The sequence below is a fragment of the Montipora foliosa genome, chromosome 11 (genome assembly GCF_036669935.1).
Source record: "Montipora foliosa isolate CH-2021 chromosome 11, ASM3666993v2, whole genome shotgun sequence".
In the NCBI taxonomy this organism is placed as follows: domain Eukaryota; kingdom Metazoa; phylum Cnidaria; class Anthozoa; order Scleractinia; family Acroporidae; genus Montipora; species Montipora foliosa.
The window spans coordinates 25,861,427-25,874,619 of record NC_090879.1 but is presented as its reverse complement, the minus strand read 5'-3'; the positions used below and the strand labels follow the sequence as shown (position 1 = coordinate 25,874,619).

General features: G+C 42.1%; 1 protein-coding gene across 1 annotated transcript; it reads left to right on the top strand.

Moving 5' to 3' along the window:
* Positions 1 to 10,579: 10,579 nt before the first annotated feature.
* LOC137977502 (transcription factor Sox-11-like) lies at positions 10,580 to 12,237 on the top strand. Its single transcript, XM_068824743.1, has one exon. The coding sequence runs from the start codon at positions 10,973 to 10,975 to the stop codon at positions 11,849 to 11,851; it is 879 nt and encodes a 292-aa protein (XP_068680844.1). The 5' UTR covers positions 10,580 to 10,972; the 3' UTR covers positions 11,852 to 12,237.
* Positions 12,238 to 13,193: the final 956 nt, after the last annotated feature.

Sequence of the window (13,193 nt, the reverse complement as noted above, 5' to 3'; positions counted from 1 at the left end):
GGGAGACTCCCGGATAATCCGGGAGAGTTGGCATGTATGCGGTTGCTTTTTTCCTCATTCCAGACTCAGTTTAAACAACGGCATTTCTCATTTTAAAATAAACAAACAAGCTACTGCTCGGTACAAAGCAGACACACGTGTATTGAGAAATAGGTAGCGAATGCTTAGACTTAGGGACACTTCGTGTTAGATGTCAAAATTTGGCGTGCATCTAATTATCGCATCTCTGGACAAAAGTGGTATTGGACTGGAACTAACTTGAAATGGAGGCTAATGCGGGGGAATATATTTAAAAATATTTGCATTTGAAACGATTCCTGCGCATTAGCCTCCATTGCAAGCTAGTTCCTGACCAATACTGAGAATACGAATATGCTCTATTGTGGCGAGGGAAATTCCCGTGAAAAAATTCCTCTAGGTAGCGACCGCTGACCAACATTTTGTCGATAGTCAAATGCCCGCCCGTACAAAATCCGCCCGTACGGGTTTTGTTTCGTGTCAAATTCCCCACTACGCGGATCTATCCTCTTGCCATAAAGAGCCCACCCGAGTTACTAAATCTTCCGCCACTACTATTGATTTAATTTTTACAAATATGGTCGACAATATAGCAACCTCTGGTGTTATTCATCTAGGGATTTCCGATCACAGTCTAATTTATGCGGTACGAAAGTTTGCCGTACCCGAAACTAGACCCACTATTAACCCTTTAAGCCCCGAGGGGTTCCCCATTGACGAGTAAAATCGTCTGGCGTTAGACAGAGTAAAATCTATAAGTGCCATTTGGCACTATCGGGGCTGAAAGGGTTAAACAGGGACATAGTTTTTTCACGCTGTTAGCTTAACCCTTTAAACCCCGAGGGGTTCCCCATTGACGAGTAAAATCGTCTGGCGTTAGACAGAGTAAAATCTATAAGTGCCATTTGGCACTATCGGGGCTGAAAGGGTTAAAGAGGTTCGAAATTTCAAACATTTTGTCGAAGTGGATTTTGTTAATGACCTTAATGGGGTCTCGTGTCAAAATGTTGAATGTTTTGATGACCCTAACTTAGTTTAGCAAGCATGGAAGTCTGATTTAAATGCAATCTTAGATCACCATGCCTTCTATCAGACATATACGTGTGAGACAATCATCAGTACCATGGCTCACTTTTGATGATGAAGGAACGAGATTGCATATGCGAGATGCTATCTCTAGACAGTTTTAGTCCCAGCAGTACAGTAAAGCAGGACACGAATTGCTGCACGAACCTACAATAGTTTAATGCCCTGGCTCCACGAGTTCTCCCGTAAGTCACCGGCGGGGGATCCGAACTAGCTCGAACTGGTAACCGGAAGTTCATAGTGAGGATCAACACCTGTCAGGAGCACTCGGGTTTTTTCCGAGTACCCCCGAGTCATCTTCGGAAAAAAACGGCATCTCTTTACTCTGATTAAGTATTTCACGAAATAAAGCAGCTAATCGCCAGGGGTGGGAGGGGGGGGGGGGAAACAGTTTGTCTGCTGTTTTCCTCAAGTGGGACGATCTTTTTTAAAAAAGGCTGGGATTTTTCTTGCATGTTTCAGCCAAAAAGGTCCACCTGCTAGAAAGATTCGAGGGCAGAAACAAAGACGGGAAGGAGGAGAAGAGATTTGAAAGAACTGTTCAGTGGACTTCATTCTTTGATTGCACCTGCGTCACAGCGGCCATGTTGCTAGAAAGAACAACAGGGAAAAAGTCTTCTGGAAATTTGACTCTTTTTATTATGCAAAACGTGAGCTACATTTTGCTGTTGTTTTGGCACCAACATAGCCGTCTTATCACTTGAGCGCAATCAAAGAATTCATCTATCCAATAAAGTTTTAAGCCGAACATGTTCCACGTTGACTGCTATTTTTGTTTCGATAAACGTGCTGCTGCTGTAGCAGCTCATCACATGGAAGTAAAGTGGTCGAATAATAACCGATAGTGTTGGTAAACAAGCCAGTTCCAATTAGCTTCAGGTACCTGCTTGAGAAAATAGATTCCAAAAACAACTTTTGATTTGGTATTCACAACACATGTCTGTGCAACATGTTTACTGGTATAATCTCAGAAATACCACACTAAAAAAGTATGTCATCAGGCTAGAGACATGGCACGCATTAAGGCACGCATTAACGTTTCCTTCAAAATCGTAGATTCTTTCACAGTTAAGTATTTATGTTAGTTTCCATATCCTCTTGTATGAGATCTGGGTGAAGTCTGAAGCATTAAGATATCAATGACCATCACAAATGAGTTGAAAACTTTACTTCACCCAAAAAACCTTTTTTTTTTTTCAAAATGTCAGAAGCTAATAAAATTCTACGTTTTCATACTGGAAGCCTCCCCTGTTAACCTCTCAATCAAAATCGAAATCCGTTTCGGTTTGACACAACTTGCGAACATTCCCATATACGGGATAAGTGAAAAAAATGGGTCACGGTATCCTCTCAGAGGAGACAAAGAGTTTTGTGTTTACAGGTAAAAGCCCTGCTGAGAAAATTGGCAAAAGCTGCTTCAAAATATCACGAGCAAATCAGTTGTTTTGGGATTTAAAAAGGGCGTTACTTTTCTTGAAGAGGCGCATTGTAATTAGAAGCAGGACTGGTATAAAGTCGACAAAGAAATGTGGTAATTCCTGGGAAAGTTTGTGATGAATATGTTTTCTCTCCCAAATCTTCACAAATCTCGTCGCATTCGGCCAAATAAACGAGGGTTAGTTCAAGCTCCGGAGTTGCCAAAGGCAAGATGTTAGTCTATTAATTAGAATGCAGAGTGGAAAACGTTTCGCTGCTGGGCAGTTATGATCATACAACATTCTTTGCCAGCTTCAAACGGGAGTTTAGGCTCGAAACGGGGTACAGCTGCGTACTACTGGGGGAAAAACATTGTGCGAGGAGATTCCGATGACAAAATTGACTTGGCGAAGCTTCTAAGTTAATATTTGCAACGTCACGGGTGATGCGCTAAACACTTTAGAGGACGAGGAAAAACAAGCAAAATCCCTATTGTCTAGTATTTTCCTAGCTGCTGATCGAATAGCCTACAGGTGTTCAAAGACGATGGTACACCGAATCTTGCTGTTCTTGCGTAGGAGGCCGAGATCAAATTCGCCAGCTGTTGTACATACAAACATACTTTAATACTTGCTTGATCACATAGGAGCTTTTCAGGGCTAATGAAACGGACCGAAAAACGACTATATTTTTAATATTCCAAATTGGCTGGGGGCAAACTAGTTGGCTATTTACAAGTGCATCCGGGAACCGAGATCAAATTCAACGAACGGTAGGTCGGTCAGTCTAACGGCAAGCACCGAGCCCGCACTAAATCGCAGTGCAACAGATTTTTTGAATCGGACCGATTTTCGTTTCCATGAATCGGTCATTCATCGGCTGTCAAAATACACGCGAGATTTGCGCTCCGACACCGTCGGGCCGATAAATGGGGCCCACAAATCGTACCGTGTAAATCGGCCTTTACAACACTCGCTAAGAAACAATTTTAAACACTAGATAAAGAAAAAGGTCCATCAACAAAATTGACAGTAGACGACACATTTTTAAATTAAGGCTTAGCCTAATTATTCTGCACTTCGACTGGCAACAAATATCTATTTTTTTAGCGGCCAGTTTCTCATTATAAGTCCCGACAACTTTTTGGCCGGAACTGCGAACAACTTGTTTTAAAAAACCGGTCTTTTCACATGTTTTCAAGGAAAGGAAAAGCAAAATGACTGTGAAGTTTGATGGCTCAAAACATCTTCGTTTTTAAGATACAGAGGGAATTGTGGCAAGCGAAAAGTTTCGGGACTTTCGGGAGACTCGATGCATGTCACTGATGAGATCAAGGGGGATGGGGACTGGGTCTATGTTATTGAGATCAACTGACCATGACCCCCAACAATCGGCAAACCACTTTGAAGGTGGCGTTGAACATGGTTAGTATACGAACAACCAAGTCTGTACCTCAATTGAAGGATTATTCCTAACTGTCAATTTGCTCCAAGTGAAATATTATCGTTCATTTTGGACACACTGAAAGCTTGATAGGGAACACGGGAATTTTATAAGAAGCAAAACCCAATGTCTGGACTCGCAGGACTTGAACCTGGGATCGTTTGATTAATAACCCCTTCACTTCACCACTAGAGTATCACATCACCAACTGCGAGGATGTCCCTTTTTTTATGTCAATAATTTTTTCCTCCAAATTCCGCTGTGGGTGTAAACGTGTATTAACACCCGCTAAGAACTGAGCAAGCTTACAAAGTGAAAAATGTCGGTTACCAAACTTCAAGAGCAAGCTAATCATTTTAAAATTAAGCTTTGGACTTAACCATTAAACATCAATGATTTTACATAGAGCGGTTTTCAATTGAGTGTCGAAAGTAAGTAGCGAATTACTGTGGTTTTGCATTACATCATTCAGTGATTGGTTCAAAGTTCTCGCGCCAGTATTTCAACCAATCAGAAGTGAAACCAAAACCAATCGTGCACATTTTCCCGCGCTTTGTGTCGGCTTCGTGTAATTACTTCGAATTTTTATTGGTTTACTGGATTGTCTCTGTCCTTTTTGATTGGCCAAAGCAATTACTTTGATTTGGTTTTACGGCACTCATTTGAAAACCGCTCTATATGCTAATTAGTTTTGGTAAATAATCGGTACAATTGTCAGTCAGTTGATCTTCAGTGGTAACGTGGATAAAAACAGTTCCTTCGAAGTGGGTGCTCCGGTTTCAAATCCTGTCCAGGAACTACTTTTACTTACTTATCTGCTACCACAAGACATGGGACAGAGTAATCTAAATGGAGGATAATACTTCATTTGGAGCAAACTGACAATGAAGAATAATCCATTTGAGAAAAAGCAGTCGTGCCGTGTACGAACTACTTGATAATTCTATACTTGCACAAATCCCATAATACACCTCTTTTACCTCCAAAAACTTGCATAGACATTGTTTTAGATTTCTCTTGGGACATCTTCATGTTATTGAATGTAAGGAGAAATGTAGACTCGGAAAAATATCCGAGTCCCAGATGGGATTTGAACCCACGACCCTCCGTGATCCAGTCGGACGCTCCAACCACCGAGCCATCGGAGACTCTATGGTGAGCAAGGGCCAATTTGTGGGTCTCGACTGGAACCGCATCACGCGGCTACACAGCCAAGTATTGACTAGCACATTTGAAACTCACTAACAGCATCGCGCTGTCACATTAATGCATATCAAGATGCAGCCAACCAACCTCCAAAGTGAGTGTGTTAACGATGAAACAACAACAATGATATTGAATGTAAGGAGAAATGTAGACTCGGAAAAATATCCGAGTCCCAGATGGGATTTGAACCCATCTGGTCCCTTGCTCACCATAGTCTCCGGTGGCTCGGTGGTTGGAGCGTCCGACTGGATCACGGAGGGTCGTGGGTTCAAATCCCATCTGGGACTCGGATATTTTTCCGAGTCTACATTTCTCCTTACATTCAATATCATTGTTGTTGTTTCATCGTTAACACACATCTTCATGTCCCAGGAGAAATTGCAAACATTGATTATATGCATAATTTTAAGGGGTAAAAGAGGTGTGTTATGGGATTTGTGCAAGTAGAGAATGTGTTGATTTGATTTCTGTAGTGTTTTAGTAACTCAGCGCTATATAAACTCGCCACTTAAATTATCATCATCTACGTTTTGCGAAAATGCAACCACTTCATATCTTGATCCTTCCAACGAACTTAGTTGGTTTGGTTTAACACAAGACCCGGCGTCATTTCAGTTTTGACCCTGGCAGTTTTGAGGAGGGTCGTAAAAAGCCGTAGCATTTATTCAAGCTTTTTTCTCGGCCTCAACTCAAAGGAAATACACTCCAAATTCACGCAAGCCAAATGCACTAGGAATCGAGTAGTTTAAATGTTTAAATTACGACATTCTCCAGCATATTTTTACACGACTTTGACGGAGTGAAACCAACCACAGAGCTATCAAGCAAACGGGAGGAGGTTTGACGAGTATTTCTACAACATATGATCAGTTCAGCAGCGCCTTCGTTGCACAAAACTTAGCAATTACGATGCCCCCGTTAAAACTTGTGAATGCCAGCATGTACGCACCATTCTTTCAGCGGAAAGACATAAAAGGCGCTAAGTCCAATTAATCAAAACTGTGTATTTATGTTCACACTATAGAGAGCTGTGCAAACGAGAACGATATGGCTTCATGCTGAAGTATTTGCCCAGGTGTCCTTCCTTGTCAAAAAAATAACGCATAATTATCAAAACAGGATTGTAGCGACATCTATCCAGGGTTTCGGAGGTAGTTTCGTTCGCTGCCCGGCGCGTTTCAAGCATTAAAGAGTGATCTATTGCCATTACACCAGAACCAAAGCCTCAGGCATTCGTGGGCACCTATCGCGTGCAGTCCTCTGAACCACCGTGAAAACAATAATGTAATTGGTTAAAAAACAATGATCGTGCTGTGTGGCATTGTGCATAACAACGACTTGAAATCACCAAATTTGAGGTTCTGTCGACATCTTGAACACACACAGATGCGAATCTTTCACTCTTCTATCTTTTTGGTGAAACCGCTCGTACCAATTTTAGTTTTAGGATACGTCGCCTACATAGTGCGATATTTTGAGGTGACATTTAACGCGTCAACGTCGTCTCGTAGATCCTTAAGTCCCTAGTAACAAAGTTTTGTATGCAGTATCTACAAGTAGAATGCCATCACCGAAATTGACCCAATCGAGATAATGCGATCATAGTTAGCCCATACACCAGTGTCTCTTCGCTTCGGTGTGTTTATTAGTCCGTGAAGAAGTTCTCATTTGTTTACAATACAAAGCAACGGGGTAAAGTAAAACTCTACAATTACGGACGCAATCGAACTTCTCACTGTCTCAAGTACATAAATAATGATCGCTTACATACATAACGAAGTTAGGTTTTTTAACTTTGATTTTTACGTCAGTTTCCGGACGAGATCTGGAGGAGTGACTTCCACATTTTGCACAAAATCTGGGATTTCTATTTGTAACATTACCCGAAAAACGTCGAAATATTTCTTCTGTCAGGTCTGTCTACATTCATAAACGCTCTCGTTAAATGAAGCAAGTGTTCAAGACAATCTTAACCGAAATAATGGTTTTCAGGTCGCATTGTCCATTGGTGATTAATAATTTTCATAAACGGAGATGGAAGATTTTATTGACAAAGGAGGAACAAGTTGTCTGATTGTTTACCAAGCCGGGTCTTTATTTTGATCGCAATAGCGCAGAGAAAATATTTTCCGCCCCGACCGGAAAATACGAAGATTAAAAGGCGTCAAACGCATTAAAATATTAGCGTCAATTTTTAAGCTGTAATTTCTTTTTTGTACAAAACATGTGTTCACCATTTCGTTCTGGGAAGTTTATTGGATGGCCTTGAGATTCTCTGCACGCGTTAAAAATTACTTTTTGAAATTTAGTCCTGGCTTTCCGCAGCGAAATCCTTCATTTTCAAAATCAATATCACCGTAGAAATTACCTGCATCCGTTTTCAATGAATAACGCCAATGGCGTGAAAACTAGCTGCATCACTGATTTAAAATTAAGCTACTTTGAAAACAGAAAGCATGGCCTACAGTTGTTTAAAAATGATCTTATTCATCCACTTTAATAACGGCTACAGAACGAAAACTGACACCAACCTCTTAAAATTAAGACGGCAAAAGAACCTCACATCAGTCACAGAGGAAATGTGGAATAAAAAAAAAATCGATAAAATGAGACGACATTTTCTAAGATAGTTTTCTGTTAGCAAATGATCATGATGGAGTTTCTATTTTGACGATCGGATGGCAATGCCTTTTAGCTCAAAATGGCGAGAACATAATTAAACTATTTATCAACCATTTTGCACCAAGAAATATGAATCAGAAAATTATTTCGCCAAGGCAGTGAACTGGAATGAGGTTGTCTGGGATGGCATAACCTTGTTGCTTTATTAATAGCTGTTTAGGGGAAACTGATCCATTTAGTTTCGGAAATGGCAATATAACTAGCACGAATTTGTATATACCACCAAAATTCGAACTGGTTAACAGCACTTTATGGTACCAGCTTCAAGAGAAACCTGCATCGCAATTAACGTCCAAAACTGAATTGACCCTTCGGAAACAATATCTTCTCAGCTGAATGGTAAAAGCAATAATTTTTGCAAACGCTTCCACTAACAAACCCCTGGCAAAATCCACTCGAGTTGGGATCACGTTTACCAGAAAAATAATTATCCTCAGAAGTGGAGTTCAGAAAGACAACCCGATGCTGTTAAATTTGCTCAGAGAGTTTTTGATGTGCAATACTTCCGAAGCTCAGCTCAAAGTGATATCAATTAAACAGATTAAAAGCCTAGAAACTAGAAAAATAAAATTTATATTTCGGCAACATTTAATACGACATCTTTAATTTTCCATCGCTGTCGAAACGGCACATTTCATCGACTGCCGCGTCGTTAATATTTTGACATCATAAAATTAAAAGTACTGTTTATGAGTCGAGTCTCTGGCTCGCCTCAAAAACCCTGTGGTAAACACTGATCAATGAAAGCAGAGCTTTTTAGTTCATCTGTAAAAACAAAACTTGCACAAAAGGAAAGACCAAAATATCCAATCGGCTATGCTTTCGAAAATGATCACACCTCAGCACAGGAATAATATCTTCTTCTCTCAAGTCGTTCAAATTTAGGCGTTGATTTCTGCCCACCTATTTGCATGGATACCACAATAGTTTGGTGCGTGCTTTAGAAAAAAGGTAAAGTACCAATAAAGTTCTTATCCCAAGAAAGGCCAGCACCCAATTCGTCACTAAGAGGTACTAATCACGACTGTGTCAAAGATGGTTGTTGGCTGGTTCGTCCATGTTAGCATAATCTCTCTTACGAGACCTTCCGGACCGAAAATTGCCCCAAAACATCTGGTAAAGGTGGCAACGGCCAATCAGCGGCCAGTATTTGTGATCAGTCGAGCCTTCTTGCATAATCAATGCAAATATAATATAACACCGGCGAGAGTGCTTTACAAGAGAAATAGAAAGGGCTTTAAGAGATCGCTTAGTTAGCGAGTGCCGTTTCACTCTGTTGAGCAAAACATGGATACGCGAGCGGCGAATTTTACCGGCAAAGAGAGAGCGGCGCGCGCTGAGCACGCCATCCGAAACCGCGGCAACCGTATCAGCCGACAAGAACGACAACTTTTAATGAATGTATATTTTTTTATTTTGGAGATATCAAACGCAGGATGATTGGCAGCCAGCTGGCGGTGTCTACGCACGTGGGGCGTGCAGTGACCTCTCCTGTCACCTGTTTGTTTAATAAATCAAGCCTATCGCCAACGAACGCATACGACACCTGCCTGCCAAGTCACCGCGCGCCGACAGAACCTGCGATATGATTGGTCGGAATCGTTCGTCTCCACAGCGACCATTTTGGACACTTCGAAGCAGGTTGCTCATCATCATTCAACAGGTTGTTTGATGATTTTTTCTCTAGGGAAGAGAACTTTCTGAGTTAACGTTTCCATCTGCGATTTTCTTTCGCAGATTAAGAGCTATTTTCACGTCTTTGGAATGGAGATGTATTGAACGCAAATCGGTATTACTTAATTGAGAAAAAAAAAAAAAACCCAGGCGGCAGACAGCCCCCGTACATCCGGAATACAAACTAATCCTCCCTTTTCATCAAATTAGCATTACTAGATTGACATTAGTTTTGCCTTCCTAGCAGAAAGCCGAATATGACTAATTGACAGCGTCAGTGGGGACTTCTCAAGATAGCGATTATGAATTTGAGATAGGAAGCCTAGCGGCGCGCTTGGCTTCCAGTGACTGAAAATTGCCGTAAATGACCCGATAAAATGTAACCTTCGTTTCGCATACGGATTCTCGGTAGCGAAGAAACAGGGCTTGGGGAGACATGATCGAAGATACCTCCCTTAATGCTCCCCAAGGAATATTAACATTCATGGCCCAAATGGCAAGCTGATCTTTTCTTAAGTACATCCGCCAACGCAACTTATCCTTCTCGTTTGTTCTCCAAATTGCGGCCCACTTCATCACAGAAAAAGAGATACTGCGAGAAGAACTTCTTGTTTGCGAGGGAGTTTGGGCGGCATCTAGGAAACATCGCCGAGGAAATTACACTAATTCCTGCGCGTCTTTCTTATTCAAAACAGTCGAGAGACAAGATGCAAATTTTGTTATGTTGTGACAATTCTTTGACAATTCCGTGATAATGTAACTCATTACCGATTCGTTGTTGTATTGTTCGGAGCACGTGGCATGCATTCGAAACAAACTGAAGTAAAATTATCGCAGAGCTTCCACGTTTTAAAGTTAAAACCGCACATATAAAATTTCACGCGCGCTCCGGCAAAACAGCAAACCCTTGCATCGGCCCATGGTTTGAGCGCATTGCGAACGCCATGTGAACAATAACACGGTTATTTTTATCCTATTTAAGTGTTTTCCGTAAAATCGTGCGTCGTCAAAACACTTGGCGCGCAAACCCCATTTAAAAACAAGCAATGAAAACGACCAAGGATGCGTCGAACGGACCAATCAGATGGCCGCAGAGGCGGAGCAAGGAGCGGGTTTTGACTCCCATCATTGGTTCTTTTGTGTTGCGCGAGGTGACGTGTCACGGATTTACACAGAAACCAACGCAAGCCTGAGGTCTAATGTAAATTCAAAATAGAAATTGCCAAGATCAGTTTATGTTGGTTCACTCGCTGTTAACGTGTCGAACGAAGCGTGCTGGAGCTCGAACTCCTACGGATAGAGAATACTACGAGTGATCACACAGGCGACTTCAGCTGAAACCAGTGACTGAGACGATTGATTCCTTAGCTCGGAGAGTAAAGGATCACTTTTGCAGCGCGTGAAAAGTAGCTGTGCAGTTTGTCCCGATCGGCTCAACGGATTTGTAATGATGGTGTTTCACGGAAGCGAGCTTAACTCTCCCAGCCCGCCAGCTCAAGTCCCATCCGTGGATGAGACAGAAGACGAATCCAAGAAGTCTATGCAACATGTTAAACGGCCTATGAACGCATTCATGGTGTGGAGTCAGATTGAGCGGAGAAAAATGGCCGAGGACCACCCGGATATGCACAACGCAGAAATAAGTAAACGCCTCGGCAAACGCTGGAAGCTGTTATCAGAGAGCGAGAAGAGGCCGTTCGTTGAGGAATCAGAGCGTCTTCGCATCAGACACATGCAGGCCTACCCTGATTACAAATACAGACCACGCAAGAAGAAGCAGCCGGCTAAGCAGAAAAATAGCGGCGCGCAAGACACCAAAAACTCGTCGGCGAGTTCGGATGGACATTCGAACTCACGGAAGCACACTGCAGAGACAACGGGAACAAAACGCGAAGCTCTCCCTGGCGCGCACGCATTTCCTGGACTGGGTTCCTCCAAGAAGAACGGAAACCCGCACGGTGAACCACCGTTCAAAAAGCAACGCCGTGACTTCGTCTCACCGATCACACCACCGCCGAACGTTCCAGACGCGATCGGCGTAACGCCGGAGGATCCAATAGATCAGCTATCGCTTTACGATGACTTTGAGCAAGCCTTCAAGCAAGATCAGCAAGTACCTTCGATCAATCACAGCCAACAGATCCCGAACTCGTGGCCAAACTTGGAATTCGGCAACATGAACTTTAACGGCTTGCCTGTCTCCCCTTTACTCGATCTCAACGCGGCAAGCGCTGGTCAATTCGAGTTCCCTGATCTCTACACTCCGCCAGAGGTATCGGAGTTGATACAAGGGCAGTGGCTGGAGAACTCTCTAGGGCATTTGTAGCCAGCTGATTTCGAATTTCGCCGTTTGTTGCCCAAGCGGCGGAGGTGATAACCGTTTTTAACTTGCGGAATTTCGCTTCAAACAATTTTTATAAACTCTGACACTCCGGGGTTACTGTTGGAACCCTCGTATTTTCCTAATAACAGCGGACACGTTTTTCAGTGTATATTTTTTTTGGCCATTCAAGTTCATTTCGTTTTGTATCGATTGATATGTCTTCTCGTTTTAGAGAGCTTTTATTACGATAATTGTACAAAAAAGAGGATTCTAACTAATTTAATAGTGTTGTATTTTTACTAAATTCTCTCTCTTTTGCTTCGCCGTGAGAAGCGTGTTTTAAACAGAATCGAAATTGAAGAGGAGAAAATTATAATACCATTATTATGAAAATGATAACTCCAGTGTTTGTTCTTTTACACACACGCGCGATCACGTACTGCTTGCTTAAGATCGGGCAGAAATCTATGGATCTCACAGCGAAAGAAAACTTCAATCGCTTATCTTACACTACATGGCATTTAGTTAACTGAAAGTAACTCGACGCTTCGTTGAACGAACTGAATTTTTCATGACGGCCGAAAAAAACACAAAAAACTCGCAACTGGTAGGTCAAGTTTCGCGACTTGTGCAAGAAAAGGCAAGAAGGCAAAGAGTCCAGGATTATATGTGAAAAAATTCGGAGGTTCAAAACATCACATTTTGTTCGATAACTTTTGAAGATTTGATCCGCGGCACTTCGATTCGCGTGTGATGTCATTTTGGGTGGGGTACGTCGCCACATCTGTTCTTCAAACCGCATAATTTACAACGGGGTTTTCCATGACAATTAACTTTGAAATAAATTTGATTAGCCGCCGAATGTAATCCACCTTGGCTATGAAATTTCGATCGAGGGGATTACTAATCTAACAACATACGCTGCGATTTGGAAATAGTTTACTTGTATGTGTGATCAAGTTGCAGTGTCCACTTCATTTGGCTAACATAAATCTTTCATGCGGTGGTAATGCACTGTGGTCTAGAAAGAGGCCCAGGTCACGATTCCGACTCTAGAAAATTAAAACAAAATCGACCGATCGAACTGACAGACCGCACTTAACAGCAGAGCACGCGTTTAAAACTTGACTAAATTTGCAACGCCGAGCAAGCTAAACACGAGGAGCTGTTTACACATTGTGAAATACACTTTGAGCGTTTCCTCGTGTGCGTTTCTTGAGGCGGATACCAATGCATTCATCAGCCAATTTGCAGCTTTTTGGAGGCAAAGAAAAAACAATCTCGTGGGATTGTGGTTTAGCGTTTGTTTGCAGTGGACGCGGCATTAGACCTTTCAAATGTTGGC